The sequence below is a fragment of the Aotus nancymaae genome, unplaced genomic scaffold (genome assembly GCF_030222135.1).
Source record: "Aotus nancymaae isolate 86718 unplaced genomic scaffold, 86718_ANA_hifiasm-v0.15.2.pri h1tg000014l, whole genome shotgun sequence".
NCBI lineage: Eukaryota > Metazoa > Chordata > Mammalia > Primates > Aotidae > Aotus > Aotus nancymaae.
In genome coordinates this window covers 59,086,639-59,109,211 of record NW_026988425.1, presented here as the reverse complement: position 1 = coordinate 59,109,211, position 22,573 = coordinate 59,086,639, and the positions used below count along the sequence as shown (strand labels likewise).

General features: G+C 35.3%; 1 protein-coding gene and 1 pseudogene across 2 annotated transcripts in view; both read right to left on the bottom strand.

Moving 5' to 3' along the window:
- Positions 1–22,573, bottom strand: part of CWC27 (CWC27 spliceosome associated cyclophilin) — a 261,252-nt gene that overhangs the window by 134,344 nt on the left and 104,335 nt on the right. For both annotated transcript variants that reach the window (XM_012462277.3, XM_064376014.1), the window contains exon 11: positions 4,441–4,544. In XM_012462277.3, the coding sequence (XP_012317700.1) occupies positions 4,441–4,544 (104 nt within the window). The remainder of the gene's footprint in view (positions 1–4,440; positions 4,545–22,573) is intronic.
- On the bottom strand, positions 11,835–16,024 carry LOC105723812 (THO complex subunit 5 homolog; annotated as a pseudogene).

Sequence of the window (22,573 nt, the reverse complement as noted above, 5' to 3'; positions counted from 1 at the left end):
GCCAAAGCTGGAAAAATTTGAACAAAATAAATAATAATAGTTTGGGATTATAATACTATATAAATAATTTATGTTTAAATACAAATATATAAATAGCATATTATTATTATAACATTATTTATAAATGTCAATATATTATGTAAATAATATATATTTAAACTATATTAGTATACTTATAAATCATTTATAAATAATATAAATATCCACAGGTCATATTGAAATAAAGCTGTAAATGATAGAAGAAAAAAGTTATTTCTGACAGAATTCCAAGTAATTAAAGTAGAAATCAGAGAGCTAGAAAGGCACCATTAGAACACCATAGTAAATGATTTTTGTTAATAGGCAAGATCTACCATCTACCAATAGACGGTAAAGTTAGTAGAGAGAAGCTTGAAGAGAAACAGAGTATTTGTATAATGTCAAAGTATCTTCCCCTAAATATTTATAAATCTCAAAGGTAAAAAGAATAACTTTATAGAATAGCAATGCAGCAGACACTATTTTAACCAAGTGATGGAGGTAATATCATCAGCTATAAGACGGGAGACCTTGTGTTACTCCTGATATAATGCACTGAGAAGGAATACTATTTCTGTGGTAATCCTCTCAAAAATAAATAATCACAATTCAATCAGAAAACATCAAACTCAAATTGAGAGACATTCCACAAAATATCTAACCAGGACTCTTCAAAGTGTCAAGGTCATGAAAGACAAGGAATGATTGAGGAACTGTCAGAGATCAGAAGAGACCAAGGAGACATGACAAATAAATGCAATTCTATCCTAGAAAGAATCATAGAACAACAACAACAAAATGATATTAGTAGGGAAAATGGTGAAATTCTGATAAGGTCTGCAGTTAATAGTACTGTTCCAATATTAATGGCATGGTTTTGATCACAAATCTATGGTCACGGAAGACCTTAACATTAAAGATATATGGTAATTGTTATTATTTTTGCAACTTTTGTATAAGTTGAAAATTGTTTCAAAATAAAACAATGAAAAGTAAGTAAATGGCACATTTTGAGATGAGAAAATATAATACCAATCAAATGAACCAATTTTTGGAGAAACGAATTTTAAGTCATTTGGATTTATAGAAAATCCAGGTATTTCTATATGATATAAGGAAAATTAACAGAAAAATAACTACTAATATAATTCTCTTTCTAATTATGACATAAAAGTATTTTCACACGGTTAACAATCATAAAAGCAGACGGAGGCTGGGCGCAGTGGATCATGCCTATCCCTGTACTTTGGGAGGCTGAAGCAGGTGGATCACCTGAGGTCAGGAATTCGAGACCAACCTGGCCAACATGGTGAAACCCCGTCTCTACTAAAAATACAAAAAATCAGCCAGGCATGGTGGTGCATGCCTGTAGTCCCAGCTACTCCGGAGGCTGAGGCAGGAGAATTGCTTGAACCCAGGAGGCAGAGATTACAGTGAGCTGAGATCGTGCCACCAAACTCCAGCCTGGGCAACAGAGTGAGACTCTGTCTCAAAATAAATAAATAAATAAATAAAAATAAAAATAAATACCTAACACCATAAAAACCCTACAAGAAAATCTAGGCAAAACCATTCAGGACATAGGCGTAGGCAAGAACTTCATGACCAAAACACCAAAAGCATTGGCAACAAAAGCCAAAATAGACAAATGGGACCTAATCAAACTCCACGGCTTCTGCACAGCAAAAGAAACAGTCATTAGAGTGAATCAGCAACCAACAGAATGGGAAAAAATTTTTGCAGCCTACCCGTCTGACAAAGGGCTGATATCCAGAATCTACAGAGAACTAAAACAGATTTACAAGAAAAAAACAAACAAGCCCATTCAAAAGTGGGAGAAGGATATGAACAGATACTTTACAAAAGAAGACATACATGAGGCCAACAAACATATGAAAAAATGCTCATCATCACTGGTCATTAGAGAAATGCAAATTAAAACTACATTGAGATACTATCTCACGCCAGTTAGAATGGTGATCATTAAAAAATCTGGAGACAACAGATGCTGGAGAGGATGTGGAGAAATAGGAACACTTTTACACTGTTGGTGGGAGTGTAAATTAGTTCAACCATTGTGGAAGACAGTGCGGCGATTCCTCAAGGACCTAGAAATAGAAATTCCATTTGACCCAGCAATCCCATTACTGGGTATATATCCAAAATTATAAATCGTCCTACTATAAGGACACATGCACACAAATGTTCATTGCAGCACTGTTTACAATAGCAAAGACCTGGAACCAACCCAAATGCCCATCGATGATAGACTGGACAGGGAAAATGTGGCACATATACACCATGGAATATTATGCAGCCATCAAAAACGATGAGTTCGTGTCCTTTGTTGGGACATGGATGAACCTGGAAACCATCATTCTCAGCAAACTGACACAAGAACAGAAAATCAAACACTGCATGTTCTCACTCATAGGTTGGTGTTGAACAATGAGATCACATGGACACAGGGAGGGGAGCATCACACACTTGGATCTGTTGGGGGGAAATAGGGGAGGGACAGCGGGGGATGGGGAGTTGGGGAGAGAGAGCATGGGGAGAAATGCCAGATACAGGTGATGGGGAGGAAGGCAGCAAATCACACTGCCATGTGTGTACCTAAGCAACAATCTTGCATGTTCTTCATATGTACCCCAAAACCTAAAATGCAATAAAAAAAATAAAATAAAAAATAAAAATAAAAATAAACAAATAAATAAATGATTGAAATGAGCTCTGTTAAGAATCTTCTCTTGTGTATTAAGAAATCAGTCTTAAGACTCACGTCTTTCTTTACCTATTTACTATTTCAAAGGGAGATAAATAAATTAACAGCATTATTTATGTCTAATATAGGCCTTACCTGTATGGCACTATTATAGTATACCTATTGCATTTCTTTCCATCCTACTAGATCATGAACTATAAGTCACAATGTTATACTCCTAGTCCAGAATAGTGCTTAAGACATGAGGGTACTAATAATTATTAGCTCCAAAGTGAGCAAAATATTTAAGTTTTATATTTTATTCTTTCTACTTGAAAGATCTTTCTGGTTGAAAGAAATCATTTTCATATATTTAAAATACTTTTAACTATAAGAAAATAAGAAATAGTCTTCTAAGAAAATCACTTATAAACCTAAAAATAAAATAATCCTGACTGTACTTCTTTCAAATCTCATTACTGATAATATATTGTTTCTATTCTGAGTTATATTTTGCCTATATGATCTAGTCACAAATAAGTTTATCCCTTCTTCTAAATTCAGTTTATAATTTATGCCATTATGTTTCAGTTAATTTTTAAATAATTAGTTTCATGCAAATATATACTTCAGCGACTTTCAATTCTTCATGAAGTATGTATAATGTCTGTCTTTACAAAAATAGTCATTGGGGACTTTGTACAAATAATCTGAGAACTATACTCTTTAAATAGTTATGTGATATTACTTGTGCTACTTAAAATAAACAATAATAATACCTATGGCCAAACATTGTGCCACTGTTCTGTATTAAAATATGTAGTCTTTAAGGCTAGATGCTACATCTTTTTCTTTAATATACCTCCAGTGACTGCTAACAGAATCTGGTACATAAAACACTTCTTGCTTTCAAAAGCATGAAAATACAGAATATGTATGTACAAAGCAAATTTCTGATATCAAATTTAGTATCATTATAAGAGGCAATTGAATAAAATTTCTGATTATGTTCACTGAATGTACAATACAATTTATCACTGTAAAAAGAAAACAGATGAAGGTTCCAAGCTGTTTTAGAAACTGAATATTATATGCTTTATAGTTGAAACAATTTTAAACTAAGTTAAAGATCATTAATGGAAAAGCTTTTTTTGAAGCTTAATAAAAATCATAGTGAAATAAAGAACCTAGTTAACCTGTATAAAACAGCAGAATGTAATTTTGATCAGCTTTAACAATACTTTAGATTTTATATGTCTTAATGTAAGAGTAAAAACAAAAACCAACAAAAAACAAGATTAGGTATTTAATACTATTCAAACCAACACACAAATGTTTACCTCAGTCCCAAACACAGGGCCCAAACACTTCAAAAAGATGCTTTAAAGAATACATAATATATATATTCCATCCTTGTGTACTTTTAATCCAGTTAGATGCTATGGCAACCTTTAAGTTTTGCTAGATTTCAAGTATTCTGTTAGTTTTCATGAAGCTTGCTTAAGAACAATAGTTACCATCCCATTTGCATGTATTAAACACACACACACACACACACACACGCGCGCCCAAACTCAAGAATGAGGAAGAGGAAGGGAAGAGAAAATGAGAAGAATGGGAGAAGGGAAGAGGTGAAAACGGGAGAGAGCAGGGAGGAGCTAAGAAAACAGAGAAGGAAGAGTATCAAGGGAAAAAATAAGCCTGATAAATGCCCTTACCTTCACTTGTTTTTTCTGCTTGTTTTGCTGCATTTTCTACTTTTTTTTGTTTTGCTGCTAAGAGTTCACGTTTTAACTGTCTTGCTTCTTTTCTGAGCTCTTCACTATAAAGCAAAAAGAGTTACGTAAGTATATAATATACTGAGAGTAAAAGTTATTTAGCAAAACAGAATTGTTGGTATACTACATCTAAGAAAAATAAAGTGATTGATGTAATTTGTTTATTTTGTTTCTGTGTACATATACTTGTGGCATAGAAACACACTTAAAGGATTTTAAAAGTTCTAATTTCTTCATAATAGTAATATAAATTACTATTAAATACATCCCTATCAAATTATAAGTGATAAATGACCCATTACCTTCCTAATTCCTAACAAATTTAACAGTCTAGTTTTAGTTTAATAATTTATGGCAATAGGGGATCAAAACAAAATTTTTAATATAAATATTACTTATTAAATATGGACATACACAAAAAATTGGCTTCAAAACTGGTAGAATTCCTCAACTGGTACCAATAACTACCATTTATTAAGTAATTATTACATGCTAGGTGTCATGCTAAAAACTTTTAAAACTCATTTGATTTTTAAACCCAAGTTTTTAACTCATTTAATACTATACTTTGGCATATAATTTCCTTTTAATTTGCTGGTAGTTAAATCTATCAGGATGAGGTTTGATGATTAATACAATCATGTGTTAAAGACAAACTTAGAAGTAAATGCTGACTTCACTACAAGGCACTACCTAAGTGACTTGTTTCTCCATGCCAGTTTTAGGTCAGGAGATTCAAATTCATGCCTTGTAAAGAATTATTAACTACTCATATTATAAAGCCTTAGGGTTACTTGTGACCACTCAAGACTGTGCATATATTATCTATGAATGTACCCACTGTATTTTCAACAACATCTAGAGTGAATTATGGAAACTTAAAAACTATAAACTCAAGCAGGCACTCCACTCTGAAAATGGTTATCAAAGATATTCAAGCCAATGTTTAGTGGAATCTGAAGTCTAGATAATCACATATCTGATTTAACCTTTAGTGTTTCTTCCTTATCCCATATCCTATACCTTTTTACCAACTGCCCTGTATTAGAGTTAACAAACTGCTGGGCTTTATGACATGTATAACTTAGTTCTTTTCATCTTTTTCCACATCAGACACACAGCTACATTTTGCATCTGCTTGGCCTCCAAGATCCTGATTTCTGAAACTTCCCTCAGTGATCAAAATCCACTACCTTTTTAACTTTTTCAGCCTTTCATTCCTACTAAACTTGCATGTACTCCCATAATAATGAAAGCCAGTTTCTTAACTGTAATTCCTGATCCATCAGCCCCATTCTAGCCCTAATTGGCTGTCTATCCATCCTGGATGCTATGACCAGTCATTCCACTGATGACCTCATCAGCACCCATAATTTCCTTGACTTGTTTGTCCTATGGATATATCATAATCACCTGGAAGAACTTGCTAGCAACATGTTGGGGAAGACAAACCTCCAGGGAATATAGTAACTTTAGATGTGGAATGCTGCCTGGAAATTTGCCGTTGTAACAAATTCCCCAGATGATTCCAGTATGTACTCAGGTTTGGGATCCAATGCTTTGGATCTTATTATAGAAATTATCTTCTCTCTTTTGTAATTTCAAGCACTCCCACTTCATTGATCCTTTTATTCAGCAAACAAACATGCTCAAATTTCTCTGGACTCAGCTCAGATCAAGTGATTATTATCTTCATAAATGGACTTCATTCTTGAAAGAATAGTTTACATATACAGTCTGCTTTATCAACCTCTAACTTCTTAAATTCTTGCAATCTATCCCTCGTACACTCTATGGAAACTGCTTCTATATCAACCAAATTCAATGGCCTTTTCTCATTCCTCTTCTTCTTTTATGGCTTCTATCATTCAATGATGCTAACTACTCCTTCCTTCTCCTTTCTTCTTGGAATTCTATCCCAGTCAGACTTAGATACCATTTTAGCATTTTTAATCTCCAATTACTCTCCTAGTTACTCTTTTTCTTCCCATATTATAATTGTTGACATTTTTCTCATCACTATTCTTTATACACTGGCATTTTAGTCTAATCTCATAACATCAACTATCACTCCTATATAGGTTATTTCCAAATCTAAATATTTTGCCTTGATTATGGTCCTCCATTTCTAACTACCTTTTATAAATTTCTGTGTAGATTAACTCAGAAATTTAAGGTAGGACACATACTGATATAGTTTAGCTATATCCCCACCCAAATCTCATTTTGAACTGTAGTTCCCATAATCCCCCCGTATTGTAGGAGGAACACCATGGGAAATAATTGGATCATGAGGGCAGTTTTTCTCACGTGGTTCTCATGACAGTGAGTGAGTTCTCATGAGATCTGATGGTTTTATAAGTGTTTGGTATTTCTCCTGCTGGCACTCATTCTCTCTCCTGCCACATGGTGAAGAGGTGCCTTCTGCCATGATTGTAAGTTTCCTGAGGCCTCCCCAGCCATGCAGAACTGTGAGTCAATTAAACCTCTTTTCTTTATAAATTACCCAGTCTTGGGTATGTCTTTATTAGTAGTGCGAGAACAGACTAATACATATACAATTTTAAGTTTCCTAGTACCCAAATTTAAAAACTAAAAGGAAACATTAATTTTTACATATTTAATATATCCAAAATATTACCATTTGAAAATGCAACCAATATAAAGAATATTAATGTGATATTATACACTCTCTTTTTGTACTAAGTCTTTAAAATCCAGTGTGCATTTTACACTTTCAGCAAATCTCAACTCAGACTAGCCTCATTTCAAGGACTCAACTCGAGAGAAACAGCAGGCTGGACATCTCAACATAATCACAAACTCTTTGTGTCCAAACCTGAAATCCTCTCTTTATTGCCCACATTTGTTCATTCTTCCTTAAGTCTCTATTTGATCATGGAACCATAAAATTTCTAGTGATCAGAATTTAAATTTCCCTTGGACTCTTTTCCCTTTCTTTTCATTGAATCGGTGTTGAAGTACATCATTTTCTAATCTCTCTCACATATAACAGCTCCTCTTGATTCTAACCATCAATGCCCAGTTTAGGCTCTCATTACATATTCTCAGAGAAGTACAATTACTTCCTATTTCTTAAAGCTGTATGAACACAACTGTAGAAATTCCATATTTACTCAGCATGATATAAAAATGTAACTGGGTAGTTGCTGCCCAGGGAACAGCAAACATATCTTCCATTTACTCCACCAAACATTCCTATCTTTTTATTATGCTGCATTTTATGGTTTTCAATTTGGTAAGTAATTCAGTCATTTAGATGATGTTTTCCGAAGACTAAGGTCTTTGAGGTAGAGATTATCTTGAGAGTTGAAGAGGAAATGCTGCATTTCTAGGATAGATAAACTAGTTATGAGAATAATTTGACATATACAAATAATGAGGCAAAGAAAGTATATACTGTTTAAGACACTACTTTAGAGGGAGTAGAACATAGCTATTACAAGACTTAACTTTGGATTCAGAAAGTACTGATTTAAAAGCCAACTCTATCACTTATTAGCCAGGTGACCTGAGAATAGCTACTTAACTTCTCTGAGACTCAGTTTATTCAACTACAAGTTAGGGATAAGGTATGTAAAATATTGGGCACACTTTACATGTTCAACAAATGGTAACTACTATGATTTAGGTCATCTATTTAAAACAGCACCACTGTTAAGAGTTGTCTGTCATATGAGCATAGTTCTTTATTATATTATTTATCATAAATGAATGTTATCTCTACTATATACAACAACCAACTCTGTTCATTTTAAAAGGGCAATGAATGCATAATGCTGGCTTCTAAAAATCTATCTTTAAAAAGTCAAAAATTTAGACATACTATTGATGTAGCCATATAATATACAAACTGAGCAATGATGAATAAAAACTCAAAAATGACAAGGTGAGACAGAGAAGGGTAGGTATATACAGATTATTAAAAATTGCTTCATTATGCTAAATTTTTCAAGTGATTGAAGATTTACAATGTTTTCAAAATCTTTGAGACTATTCAAGCAACACCAATTGTTAGTAGTGTGGAATCCGTAACTCTTGAAATTAAGTGTAAGTTTTTAAATCAATCTTTAGATTACAGTCTAACTTTAGGATTCCCAATCTTACATTCTCTAGAATATCATCCTATCCACTGGCATCAGAATATATTTAAATATGTTAAAATGAGAACTAAAATTGTAAGTTTGGCAGTATACGTCACTATATACTGCTAAACTATGGGCTTAGAGTCCAGACAGCATTGTCTTGGCCTCCTCAAAGCCTAGTCTCTGCTGAAATGGTAAAAGAAATGGCTTTTATAAACTGTTACTAACTCTAAGCCATTAATTGTTTTCCTCACAGTTATATTTCATTTGAATTTTAATATAGTTTGCATGACATCAGCATTTATCCACCAGATATTTCTGTATTGCATATATTTTTTATCTAGTAAATCTGCAATAAGTACTCCCTAATGGAAAAGAAAATTTCTTAAAAAAAAACAATAAAATACCAGCAGCCTAGAAATAACAGTTGTTTTACATATTTAGTAATGGCAAAGAAATTACTAATTCATTTAGCAATTTTGGAGCACCTAATATTTATATGGTAACATTCTAGGTACTGGCACAGAAATCAAGATGATTAAGAAAGGGAACCTCACTTTGCTAGGTTCTTTAAATCAGTTACCTCCTCTATCACTTAATAATCTTTTTAATGAACTGTGATATGGGCATTTCATAGGTAAGAAGGCTGAGGTTTATGAAGATCAAATAAACACCTCATTGGAAGACACATAGTGAGTAAATGATAGAGCTAGAAACTAGAAATGGGACTATCTGAACTCCAGGTCTATGCTCTTTCTATTACGTTTCATGGACATCTTGAGAAAGTCTTCAAGGAGCCTAAATCCCAAGGAGGGATATAAGCCATGTACATCAATAATAAAAACAGTACATAATAAAAAGCAGCAACTGCCATGACAAATAAATGACTGAAGCATTTTGAAATTCAGTGGAGGAAAGAGTACTGCAGGACAAATAAGGGATGGTCTCACAGAGGAAGCATGTGAACTGGGCCCTGAAAGATAAGTAAGAATTAGCTATTTACAGACAGAATGAAGAGGCATCCAAGCAGTCTGTCTAAACCAAGACAGGGAGATGGAAAAACAGGGTGCATGCTAAAACATGAAGGTATTGGCTATTGCATAAAATAATTTAAAGTGGGGCAAGGTAACTAGTAATAAAAGATAGCGCTGGGAAAAGAATCTGGGATAAAGTATAAATGCCAAACATTTATGAGTAGTGACAATTTTTTCCTCCAATTTTTCCACACCTTTGGGCTTTCCTTTTTTTTTTTTTTTTTTGCAACCAATTTCTCAACTGCTCTTAGTGTCTTCATTTAACCCACTAAACACCCATTTTAATACCTAACTAGTAATCCACAGACTCCTTAAATGGCTCTCTCAAAAGTAACTTATGACCTCCTAATCACAAATTTCAGTGGTTTCCAGTTAGATTGTAACTTAGACCCTGAAAAGAATCCAACTTTGTTGAACACCTTACCCCTCTTTGCCCCTTCGCTATCTCAGACATGGTGCTATCATGAGATCTTAGGACACTTAGGATCTTATCCTACCTCTTTGATATTCTTTCCCTGATTCCATTGGTTCTACTTTTCTACCTTTTGCTCTTCAAAATTAGATGCTTCTCAACCTTCTTTCCTCTCTATAAATTTCATCCACACTCAGGACTTCAATTCCCTCTGTCTTAATGCAGCCAACATATAAAATCAAGATTATTAGTCTATGCTCTTTACACATTTTCATTCTCAAGATTAAATTAATGTTTCTAACTGTCAGATGAGTAATTTCACTAGACACACCAGAAATGCATCAAATTTACCATTTTAAAAGTCAGATTGATAATGCAGGCTCCTCAACGAACACCAACTAATTCCTCTTTTCTATTTCTGATCCCACCTTCTAGTATCACTCCCTTACTTACTACATCTTTCCTTTTTCCTTTATAAAGTCTCTTCCTTTCTGTGGTTAGTGACAGCAATCTAGTTTGGGCCATCAGGACTTCACCATTGCAAGAGTCTTCTACTTGGTCTATATGCCTCTGGTCAGACCTTTCTTCCATTTATTTTATAACATACATGCCAAATCCTACAGTTCTACTCTCCTGATCTTCATAGCTCCCTAAATCCTACTGAATTATGTACTAATTTCTTTCCTAGGTAATTAAGTCTCTATCATGACCTAACCTCAAGCTACTTTCTTCAACTTTATCTCCCACATATCCTCTATAGTTACTCTAAATTTCAGTCAAAACATACTAGTCATAATTACCTTGGCAAACTGAGCTTCAGTACACATACTCCTTTGTTCATGTCATTTCTGCTACTTAAAATGTTGTTTTTCCCCTATTTCTGTCTACTAATCTTCCTCATCTTATAAGCCTTCATAGAGAAAGTGGCACTTGAGTATAGCTTTGGGGAAAGTTGTCAACTTCATCGATCCTCGGTTTTCACATCTATAAATTGTGTCTATATTCAATATATGTAATATGCAAAACTGATGCAAAGATTTAGGATTAATATGAGTGGGCACACAACCAGGTGCTTTTTTTTTTCTTCTCTATCTGTAACCCAGGACAGTGCTGACTATAGGTGCTTAGAAGGCATTTATTTTTATATTCAAAATATACTACAACCAACTCATGACTTTTAAATTACATTAGCAATTTAAAGAATTAAAACTGTGAAAATTAATGATAAAGTGATACTAATTATTACACTAAAGATATCTACTCTAATGTCAGGGATTAATTGTTTTCTTCCTCTTAAAACTAATGTCAACTTACAGCATTCCAAATGATTAGACAAAGCATTTGGGTGGGGGTTGTGGGAAGAAATGTGTTTACCAAAAGACCTAGATTCAACATCATTATTTGGCCCATGAAAAGCCAATTAGTTCTCCTTCTTTGCCTCAGTTTCATCATCACAGAAAAATAGTCTAAGGCAAAAAATAGTATTTCTGAAATACATAACCAAATTATAAGTGTAAAACGTTATGCCACACAGATCATTTTATTTTAATTCCTTTGGATTTAGCCTTTTAAAGCCCATTATAATTAAAATTATTCCCTTAAAGTATTTTCATTCATATCTAAGTAGTGAAATGCTGAATGTTGACCTTCATCCTAGACACAAAAAAGCTGAAGTATAGAAATAGCAAGAGATTTTTCAAAATTATCCAAGTCAATAATAGAATTTCAACATGACACTGACATCTTAACTCTTTTTTTTTTTTTTTAGGTGACGTTTTTTAATCGGATGGTGTCTTTGGAGAATATCAAGAGTCACATGTGGGCCAGAGCAGCAAGCAGAAGCCCAGTACTTCTGGGTGAGGCCTCGGGGAAACAACTGGCTGGGTGGGAGGTCAGCGATGGCTGAAGAATCCCTGAGGATGGTTGTATTTAAACGGCTTCATCCTGCCGGGACCCCTGAAGAGCCGCAGATACATCTTCTTCTGGGGAAATTCCTTCGGCCCCTCCACACTGTCGTCATGGCTCTCGGTCTCCAGGTAAACATCCAGCAGCACACACAGCCGCTGCAGATGGTTGGTCAACAGCTGGTGACTGGGCCAAGGGCCACACAGCTCCTTGCAGCAAACATTGACTTTGCTCTCCATGGCCTGAATGTTGTCATCGTTGCTGTTTGTTTTCTCCCCTTTCCAGTTCAAACAGAGCTGAAAAATAGGTGGAATGGAGGAGTAGCCAGGGTTCAACACCACAGCAGCCTGCAGTGTGGCTCTGCCCCTTTCGATGACTGCCATGTAGTAGAGATTGGTGTCCCCAGCCAGCCCCGCATCCACAATGTCTTTGGTGAAATGCAGCTCCATGTAATCCTCATGGGCAACTGTCATCCACTTCACCAGGTGAGAGACAACCCTGGCAGGGAAGAGGTACTGGCAATCACTGGTAACTGGCACAATGCCATGTTCTAGGGATGCAAACTGTTTGTGGAGGGCCAGGTGGGACAGCACCCTGGTCTTCCGAAGTTTCATGGTGGTCTCCATGTGGCTGGTGCTCAGTGAGTGGCCAGAAATCACCGTTTGCTGACACTGCTCTTTGGGAAAGTGGAGGCCATCCAGCTTCTGTACCCACAAATAGGAGTGACCTAACTCAAGTATATAGTCGCTCAAAGTCAGGATGCCAACTTTATCAATCTGATACTGATTGGCTGGATTTGGAGTTTTTTTTCCATGATCCCCAGGATACAAGCAACTCAGGACCGAGTCAGGAGACAGCAAGTCACCTGCACTGATGGGGGTGATCAGCTCTGTGGCAGTTGTCACTTTGGCTTTTACTGTCATGATATTGAGGTTCATGAGGTAGAAGAAAGTCAGGTGAAGCACACTGTCATCTTTGCACTTCAGGTCAAGCATGATGGACGATCGGTGACTTGTCTGCATCTCCTTGTGTTTGTCATCCAACTGAACCCCCAGCGTGGGTCTCCAGCGTTTCGTGGTCTGCTCCTCCTCAGCATCCGAGTCACTCTTGTCATCTTGAGAGTCCTCTGGAGGCTTGAACAGAGCCTTGGCTTCGTCCACTCTGCCTTCAATTGCCACAGATAACGTTTTATCATAAGCCTGCCCATATGCAGTGACCTGAACAAAGAGGACATAGAGGGGAGGCGGCAGGTGCCTGGCTGTCTCATACTGCTTGTGAGCCTGGTCGAATGGCATAAACAGGTACTCCTGCACCGGAAGGGAAGCCTGCATGATGCTGTTGAGGTGCAGCTAAAGGCTGTTCAGGTACTCCTTCTTCACCTCAATTTCCTTGAGGATCTTCTCCTTGTTGGATAGGCATTCACAGTACTTCTCTGCCAGCCTTTCACGCTGCTCCAGCTCCTAGTCCAGATGTGCCAGTGTTTGCTGGTGAGGGTCTCCCACGGTGACTTCAGCCTTGCTGATATCTGGTGGAGCCTCCTTATAAAACTCCTCTAATCTGACCAGATCAATTTCTTCATGCTTTGACTTAAACTCCAAACATTTGGTGATCTCCTTTTGTAGGTGCATCACCTCATACAACAGATTCTGGAGCTGCAGGTGATAGGCATCTACTTTCTGCTCAGCCTCGTGGGTCTGATCTCTTCCTTTCTTCAACCTGATGTGGGCTAATCGGTTAAGCTTTTTCAAAGTCATGAAATGCACACAGCTCTGGATCCTCTGTTCTTCTATTTCAATTGCCACATCCTTGCCACCCCGCTCTTCAGGTCTTGGATCTCAGCCATTAGCCTCTATAGCTCCTGGCAGGTGTCTTGTATAACTCATAGTCTCTGCCAGGGTCCAGCAGATCCACCTCATCCTACTCACTGTAGTATTTACCTTCCTGCTCAGTGTCAGATCGATTCTGCTTTCCTTCAGCTGGGGCTCCATTGCTTTGAATCACTTTGGGCTTCCGTTTTTTGCTTGATTCTGATGACAGGGTTGTTCCTTGATGTCAAGAGGAAACAGCAGAGACCTCACAGCTCCGTGAACCTGGGACTGGGGACATCTTAATTCTTTATGCAGTTTCACTTAACCTGCTAATCACCTACTAAGTGAAAAGTAATTTTAGACTCATATCTTACCTTTAAGTTAAATATTTTATTTATTTACATTTTTATTGATTTATAATATTTGTACATCTTATGGGCTACATGTGGTATTTTGTTACATGCATAGAATATGTAATGGTAAAGTCAGGATATTAAGGATATCTATCACCTCGAGTACTTAACATTTCTATGTGTTGGGTACATTTTGAGTCTTCCCTTCTAGCTATTTTGAAATATGCAATCCATTATTGTTAACTATAGTCACCCTCCTGTGCTATTGAGCATTGGAACTTATTCTGTTTGTTTGTACTCATTATCCAATCTCTTTTCATCCCCCACAACACACAAACCCAGATGCCTCTGGTATCTATCATTCTACATTCTACCTCCATGAGATCAAGTTTTTCAGTTCCTACATATGATTGAGAATATAATATTTGTCTTTCCGTGTCTGGCTTATTTCACTTAACACAATGACCTCTTGTTCCATTCATATTGCTGCAAATGATAGAATTTTATCCTTTTATGGCCAAGTAATATTTCATTGTGTATTTACGCCACAGTTTCTTTTTCCATTCATTCACTGATGGACTTCTAGGTCGATTCCACAGCATAGGTATTGTGAATAGTCCTGCAATAAACAAGGGGGTATAGATACCCCTTTGATACAACAATTTCTTTTTCTTTAAATAAATATCCAGTAGAAGGATTTAAGCTGAATATATTCTATATAACAGGAGACACTATAAATAACTAAATAAGAAACTTTTTATTACTACAATGCCAATATATTTACAATTCTTATCAGACTGTTTATATTACTTGATTAAAGTAGTTTTTAAAAATTCTACAATTTTTTTTAACTGTGCAACTTTTGAACATGAGATTGAGGATTTAAAATGGCAATGTCAAGTATCTTACGTAACTGTCAGTCAGTTTTCATTTTTTCCCAGATGCTCTTTTCATTTTCTCCAGTTTCTAGGAATGTGCCTTAGGAAAATTTTTAGTTATACCTATTATGTTTTCTTACATCATGAGAAATATTATTTTAATGTAAGGGTGATGAAGTCAAGCACAGATCTTCTCTAATATTTACATTTAAAAAACTGATAAAGATTATCAAGACCTGAATATTTGACGTGCTGTTGAAGAAATCTTAAATCTACCTAAGTGGAATATGTGTAAGTTTCTTAAATATGACGGTAAATGAATTTGTTTAGAGGCCTTGTTAAACCAGCTCATGGTTAAACACATGCCCATACAGATCATTGTTTCTTGGATCCTGGTTGTAGCACTTGCAGTTAGTTTAAGCCTGCTATTTCCCAACATCTGATAAGAATTCATAACACAAGGAACTGATTGAAAAACAAACAGTATACCTTCATGGTCTTTAGTCTGCTGCTTTAATCACAAAGATACCCAATCTGTTTGTAGTGAAACAGCTCAGCTATTGATGAAATCATAAAATCGCTGTAATAAAAGCCCATCGTATATATTAAAATTATAGATGTTTTGCACAATTTTTAGATATATGGTATCATCAGCTATAGCAGAGATTTAGGTTTACCACATTTCAAAAAGTGCCAAAATATACTGTAGTTTATACACATATTTTGAAAATATATACTTACATCATGCAAATATCTAACAAAAGTTAATCAATGAAACTCCACTGTGTATTCGAAGCTCTGTTTTACCTATTACTAGCAGTACAGCATTGGACAACTAAGTTAACCAATCTAAGCCTCATTTTACTCACATAGAAATGAAAAGAATAGTAGGTTGCTGTAAGAAAGAACAAAAATTCTATGGAAATTATTTAGCATACTTAACAGAGTACTTGGCCCAAGAAACTACTAAATAGAAATTTGCTTCTCTTATTATGATTGCTCTCACCTCCACAACTACTACTATTCATATCCTTGCTATTTACAGAATCTATTACTGACAAAATAAGATCTCAGTCTAACAAAAGAGATTAAGAAAGAAAGTTTTTCCATTGTTTCCATGGATACACAGATTTCAAAAGCACAGATTAGTTTTTGCGTTTGGGGCATTGCTTAAATTAAATATATGCTATGAAAGTGAGAAACATAATAGTTTTAAAAAACTAAAAATTACAAAATTCCTGTATACTAATTCTGGTCACTAAATGCTTGAAACTGAATTGATTATTTTCTTTCATTATAACCTAGTTGAAAAGATAAGGAATAAGTGAGTTAACAAAGACATGCATACATACTTAGAAATTCTATGAGGGATGGTAACAGAGAACCTACCTTATTTTAGTCTAAGTGATCCTGAAAGGTATCTATCAAAAGATAACATTTAATCTGAGAGCTAATGTTCTACGTGCCCTTTATAATCTGCTACACCACTACTTATGAATAGAAAGACTATATTCCTATCTTTAAATATATCACAATTCAGAAAGAAAAGGAGAAATCTAAATACACTTGTATATAGTCTTTAAACTTACAATCTTACTCTTTTCATATGAAAGATCACATGTATTTTTAATGAAAAGATTAGAAATCTAATGTAGATTACCCCAATCTTTGTAAGATCTCTTTCAAATCTTAGAAACTTTTATTCTTTTTCAAAACACACTACAGTGTATCTTAAACAAAATCATAAAGTGTCCATAATATCAGCAGGTGATGTTGCTATTCTGTCTAAGTACCAAGTAAAAATCTCAGAATCAAACATGTTATTTCATAACAAAAATGTGGCTTGGCCAAAATTTCACAGAAATGGAGTACATTTGCCATGGCAGAAATCCAGTCTTTAGCCAAATGTCTATTTCACAATCCAACTTTACAAATGATATTAATTAAATATGAAAAACAAATTAGGTTTCCATTTCTAATAAGGCAGCATACTAGATAACCTGAAACTCTCTTGCGACCCAACACATAGAAGTGCTGAATAAGAGTACATTTTTAAAAACACCTTTAAAAAAAAGTCCAGGTCGAGACGGGTTCACAGCCGAATTCTACCAGATGTACAAAGAGGAGCTGATACCATTCCTTCTAAAACTATTCCAAATAATACAAAAAGAGGGAATCCTCCCTAACTCATTTTATGACACCAACATCATCCTGATACCAAAACCTGGCAGAAACACAACTAAAAAAGAAAATTTCAGGCCAATATTCATAATGAACATCGATGCAAAAATCTTCAAACTGAATGCAACAGCACATCAAAAAGCTTATCCATCACGATCAAGTATGCTTCATCCCGGGGATGCAAGGCTGGTTCGACATACACAAATTTATAAAAATAATCCATCACATAAACAGAACCAAAGACAAAAACCACGATTATCTCAATAAATGCAAAGAAGGCCTTCAACAAAATTCAACAGCCCTTTATGCTAAAAACTCTCAATAAACTAGGTATTGATGGAATGTATCTCAAAATAATAAAAGCTATTTACAACAAACCCACAGCCAATAATATACTGAATGGGCAAAAATTGGAAGCATTCCCTTTGAAATCTGGCACTAGACGAGGGTGCCCTCTCTCACTACTCCTATTCAACATAGTATTGAAAGTTCTAGCTAGAGCAATCATGCAAAAGAAAGAAACAAAGGATATTCGATTAGGAAAAGAGGAAGTTGAATTGTCTCTATTTGCAGATGACATCATTATACATTTAGAAAATCCTATCGTCTCAGCTCAAAATCTCCTTAAGATGATAAGCAACTTCAGCAAAGTCTCAGGATACAAAATCAATGTGCAAATATCACAAGCATTCCTATACACTAATAACAGAGACCCAAATCACATGTGAACTCCCATTCACAACTGCTACAAAGAGAATAAAATATCTAGGAATACAACTAACAAAGGACGTGAAGGACCTATTCGGGGTGAACTACAAACCACTGCTCAAGGAAATAAGAGAGCACACAAACAGATGGAAAAACATTCCATGCTCATGGTTAGGAATAATCAATATTGTGAAAATGTCCATACCGCCCAAAGTAATTTATATATTCAATGCTGACCTCATAAAGCTACCACTGACCTTCTTCACAGAACTCGAAAAAAACCACCTTAAATTTCATATGGAACCAAAATAGAGCCTGCATAGCCAAAACAATCCTAAGCAAAAAGAACAAAGCTAGAGGCATCACACTACCTGACTTCAAAATATACTGCAGGCTATAGTAATCAAAACAGCATGGTACTGGTACCAAAACAGAGATATAGACCAATGGAACAGAACAGAGGCCTTGAAAGTAATGCTTCACACCTACAACTATCTGATTTTTGACAAACCAGACAAAAATAAGCAATGGGGAAAGGATTCCCTGTTTAATAAATGGTGCTGGGAAAACTGGCTAGCCATGTGCAGAAAGCTGAAACTGAACCCCTTACTTACATCTTCTACAAAAATTAACTCCAGATAGATTAAAAATTTAAGCATAAGAACTAACACCATAAAAACCATAGAAGAAAATCTAGGCAATACCATTCAGGACGTAGGCATAGGCAAGGACTTCAGGACAAAAACACCAAAAACGATGGCAATAAAAGTCAAAATTGACAAATGGGATCTAATTAAACTTAAGAACTTCTGCACAGCAAAAGAAATAATCATGAGTGAACCCACAACCAACAGAATGGGAAAAAATTTTTGGAAGCTACCTATCTGACAAATGGCTAATATTCAGAATCTACAAAGAACTAAAACAAATTTACAAGAAAAAAACAACCATATCAAAAAGTAGGTGAAGGATATGAACAGACACTTTACAAAAGAAGACATATATGAGGCCAACAAACATCTGAAAAAATGCTCATCATCACTGGTCATTAGAGAAATGCAAATCAAAACCACATTGAGATACCATCTCATGCCAGTTAGAATGGTGATTATTAAAAAATCTGGAGACAACAGATGCTGGAGAGGATGTGGAGAAATAGGAACACTTTTACACTGTTGGTGGGAGTGTAAATTAGTTCAACCATTGTGGAAGACAGTGTGGCAATTCCTCAAGGATCTAGAAATAGAAATACCCTTTGACCCAGCAATCCCATTACTGGGTATATACCCAAAGGATTACAAATCATTCTATTATAAAGACACATGCACACACATGTTCATTGCAGCACTGTTTACAATAGCAAAGACTTGGAACCAACCCAAATGCCCATTAACGACAGACTGGATAAAGAAAATGTGGCACATATACACCATGGAATACTATGCAGCCATAAAAAGGATGAGTTCATGTCCTTTGCAGGGACATGGATGAACCTAGAAACCATCATTCTCAGCAAACTGACACAAGAACAGAAAAGCAAACACTGTAATAACTTCTCAGTCATAAGTGGGTGTTGAACGATGAGAACACATGGACACAAGAAGGGGAACATCACATGCTGGGGTCTGTTGCAGGTGGGGGGCTAGGGGAGGGAGAGCAGGGGGTGGGGAGATTGGGGAGGGATAACATAGGAGAAATACCTAATGTAGGTAAAGTGGGGATGGAGGCAGCAAACCACCATGGCATGTGTATACCTCTGTAACAATCCTGCAAGATCTGCACATGTACCCCAGAACTTAAAATACAATACAACAAACAAAAAAAACATATTAACATGCCTGTAAACAACAGAATTAACCCATATATGAATATAGACTTAAATGCGAAAATGAAATTAAATATAGAAATTAAACCTAAAAAAAAAAACCCTTAAATACATACGTTTAGCTCACTAGAAATCAAGGGAATTATGCATGGTTTGAAAAAGGAGGAGGGGGACTGAAAACCAGAGCAATAAACATTGGGATTATTATCTGAACACTCTGAGTTACTGGTCTCAGTAACCTAGAAATGCAGATTTTAATAATCACAAGGGTAGAACTAGTACTCTTGCACACAAAACTAGGCATTTCCACTTATTTAAAGGATAGAAATAAACAAATCTACTAATAAACAGAGGAAGACCACAAAGAAGCTTGTCTGTCTCAGATCCAAGCAGGTAAGAAGGCTTATTAATAATAAAACGAATTAATAAGCTCAGGTATCTAGGGAGTACTTTTAATTAAAATCATCAGTGATCTGTAGTACTCTATTGCACCTGTTGAAACCAAAGGTTAAGTTCTCTCTGAAGGAAGGTGTCCTCAAGCCATATTTCTCAGAACTCTGAAAAGGTGATAATACAGTTTATTTATGCCCTCCAAATCTCAAGTTGAAATTTAATCCTGTATTGGAGGTAGGGTCTGGGAGGTGTTTGGGTCATGGGGGTGGATCCCTCATGAACAGTGGTGCCATTGTCACTGTAATAAATGAGTTCTCTATTAGCTCCTGTGAGAACTGATAAAGAGAGCCTTGTAGCCTCTCCCTCTCTCGCTTTCTCTCACTGTCTGCTTCTCTTCATCTTTCGCCATGAGTGGAAACTTCCTGAGGCCCTCATCAGAAGCAGATAACAGCACCACGTTTCTTGTACAGCCTGTATAACTATGAGCCAAATTAATCTCTTTTCTTTATAAATTATCCAACTTCAGGTATTCCTTTATAGCAACATAAATGGATGAATTCTAAAAATATATTAGCACTCAATAAAATGATTTTGTAATATGTAAGGAAAAAAGGTATTGTAGTAACAATCAGTGGAACAACAACTAATAGAACCTGACACTCGAACCTTCAGATACTACAAAAATAAAACCAGTGTGTTCATTATATAAAGAGAATAAGAGAGAGGGAATAAAAACATTGAATACGAGGCCTATAACTAAAATAAGAACACGAGGCCTATAACTAAAATAAGAACAAGGCTGGGTGTGATGGCTCACACCTGTAATCCCAGCACTTTGGGAGGCCGAGACGGGCAGATCATGAGGTCAGGAGATTGAGACTATCCTGGCTAACATAGTGAAACCCCGTCTCTATTAAAAATACAAAAAATTAGTCAGGCGTGGTGGCAGGTACCTGTAATCCCAGCTACTTGGGAGTCTGAGGCAGGAGAATCGCTTGAACCTGGGAGGCAGAGGTTGTGGTGAACCGAGATCCTGCCACTGCACTCCAGCCTGGCAACAGAGGGAGACTCCATCTCAAAAACAACAACAACAACAACGAAAACACAGGTTCTAGAAAGTATAAATAGAATAATTAAAGTCAAATTCAGTGAAGAGTTGAATAGCTGAAAAAACATAGCTGAAGAGAGAAAATTTGTGGACTAGGAGATATATCTGAAAACACACATAACATAGGATGAAAAACACAAAAATAAGCACAAGTATGAGAGGTTAAAAGACATGGAAGACAGAGTGAGAAGGCCTACTACACGTATAAATGGAATTGCAGAAAGAAAAATTGAAAGACTGAGATTGAGGCAATATATGAATTAATAACATCAAGTAATTTTCCAGAACTTATGAAAAACACTAGTCCTCAAATTCAGGAAGATCAATGAATTCTAAGCAGATTTTAAGTAAAAAGAAAATCCTCATGTAGACATATCATAGTAAAAATGCAGAGTATCAAAGAAAAGGTGGTCTGAAACCAACCAGCATAAATTAATTAGAATAAATCATTTAAAATTAAGCTCATGTTTTTCTTTGACAGAGAAAGAAGTAAACAATTTAATTCAATTAATTAAAAAGAAACGCTCTCACTTTCACTTTCTTTCTTAATTATCTACTATTATCTTTCAATAAACTTCCCATTCACAGGCTTCATGTTTTTCTTATGAAATTGTTTAAATAGTATCCACAGTAAATTTGTTATATTTTCATGCAAATATTTTTTCCAGTCTATTGTCCTGCTTATTGAATTTCAGTTATGTTTTATTACATAAAAATGTATGCTTTAAATTTTTATACAGTGAAAACCTTTTATGTAAAGTTCTTTATCCATTTGAAAGGACATAAATCTATTTATTTCTGATTTTTAAATACCTAGCCTAGTAGCACTGATGTAGTGCTACAGTATACCTTATTTTAGAGTCCTATATTATAATACATATTTTTTATATATGGTAGCCTACATTCTGAATATTGTAATGTGTATTCTTCGATTTCATTAGCCTAAGTTTCTACCATTGAGTCAGTGGCATCTGGGAAGCCTACATTTACGCTAAAACTAATTATATTTATATTCTTGCCCATTTGTTTTCTGTAACATCTCAGAATAATTCTGTAGATTTAAAAACATTATCAGAACTATAGTGAAACTCTACTAACCTGAAGAAGATTAAATGTGTTAACAACCAGTAATGTCACATTCTTTCCTATTAAATCAACTAAAAAGCTTTTATAATATTTTTCCTTCCCACAAATGTAAAAATCAGTTTTAAAAAAAAAAAACGTGATTTTTGCTACTATTATACTTCCAACTTGTTTAGTGTACAGTCAGACCTCCACATCTGTGGGTTCTGCATCTGTGGATTCAACCACTCACAGATTGAAAATATTCAAGAAAACAAAGTGCATCTGTACTGAACATAT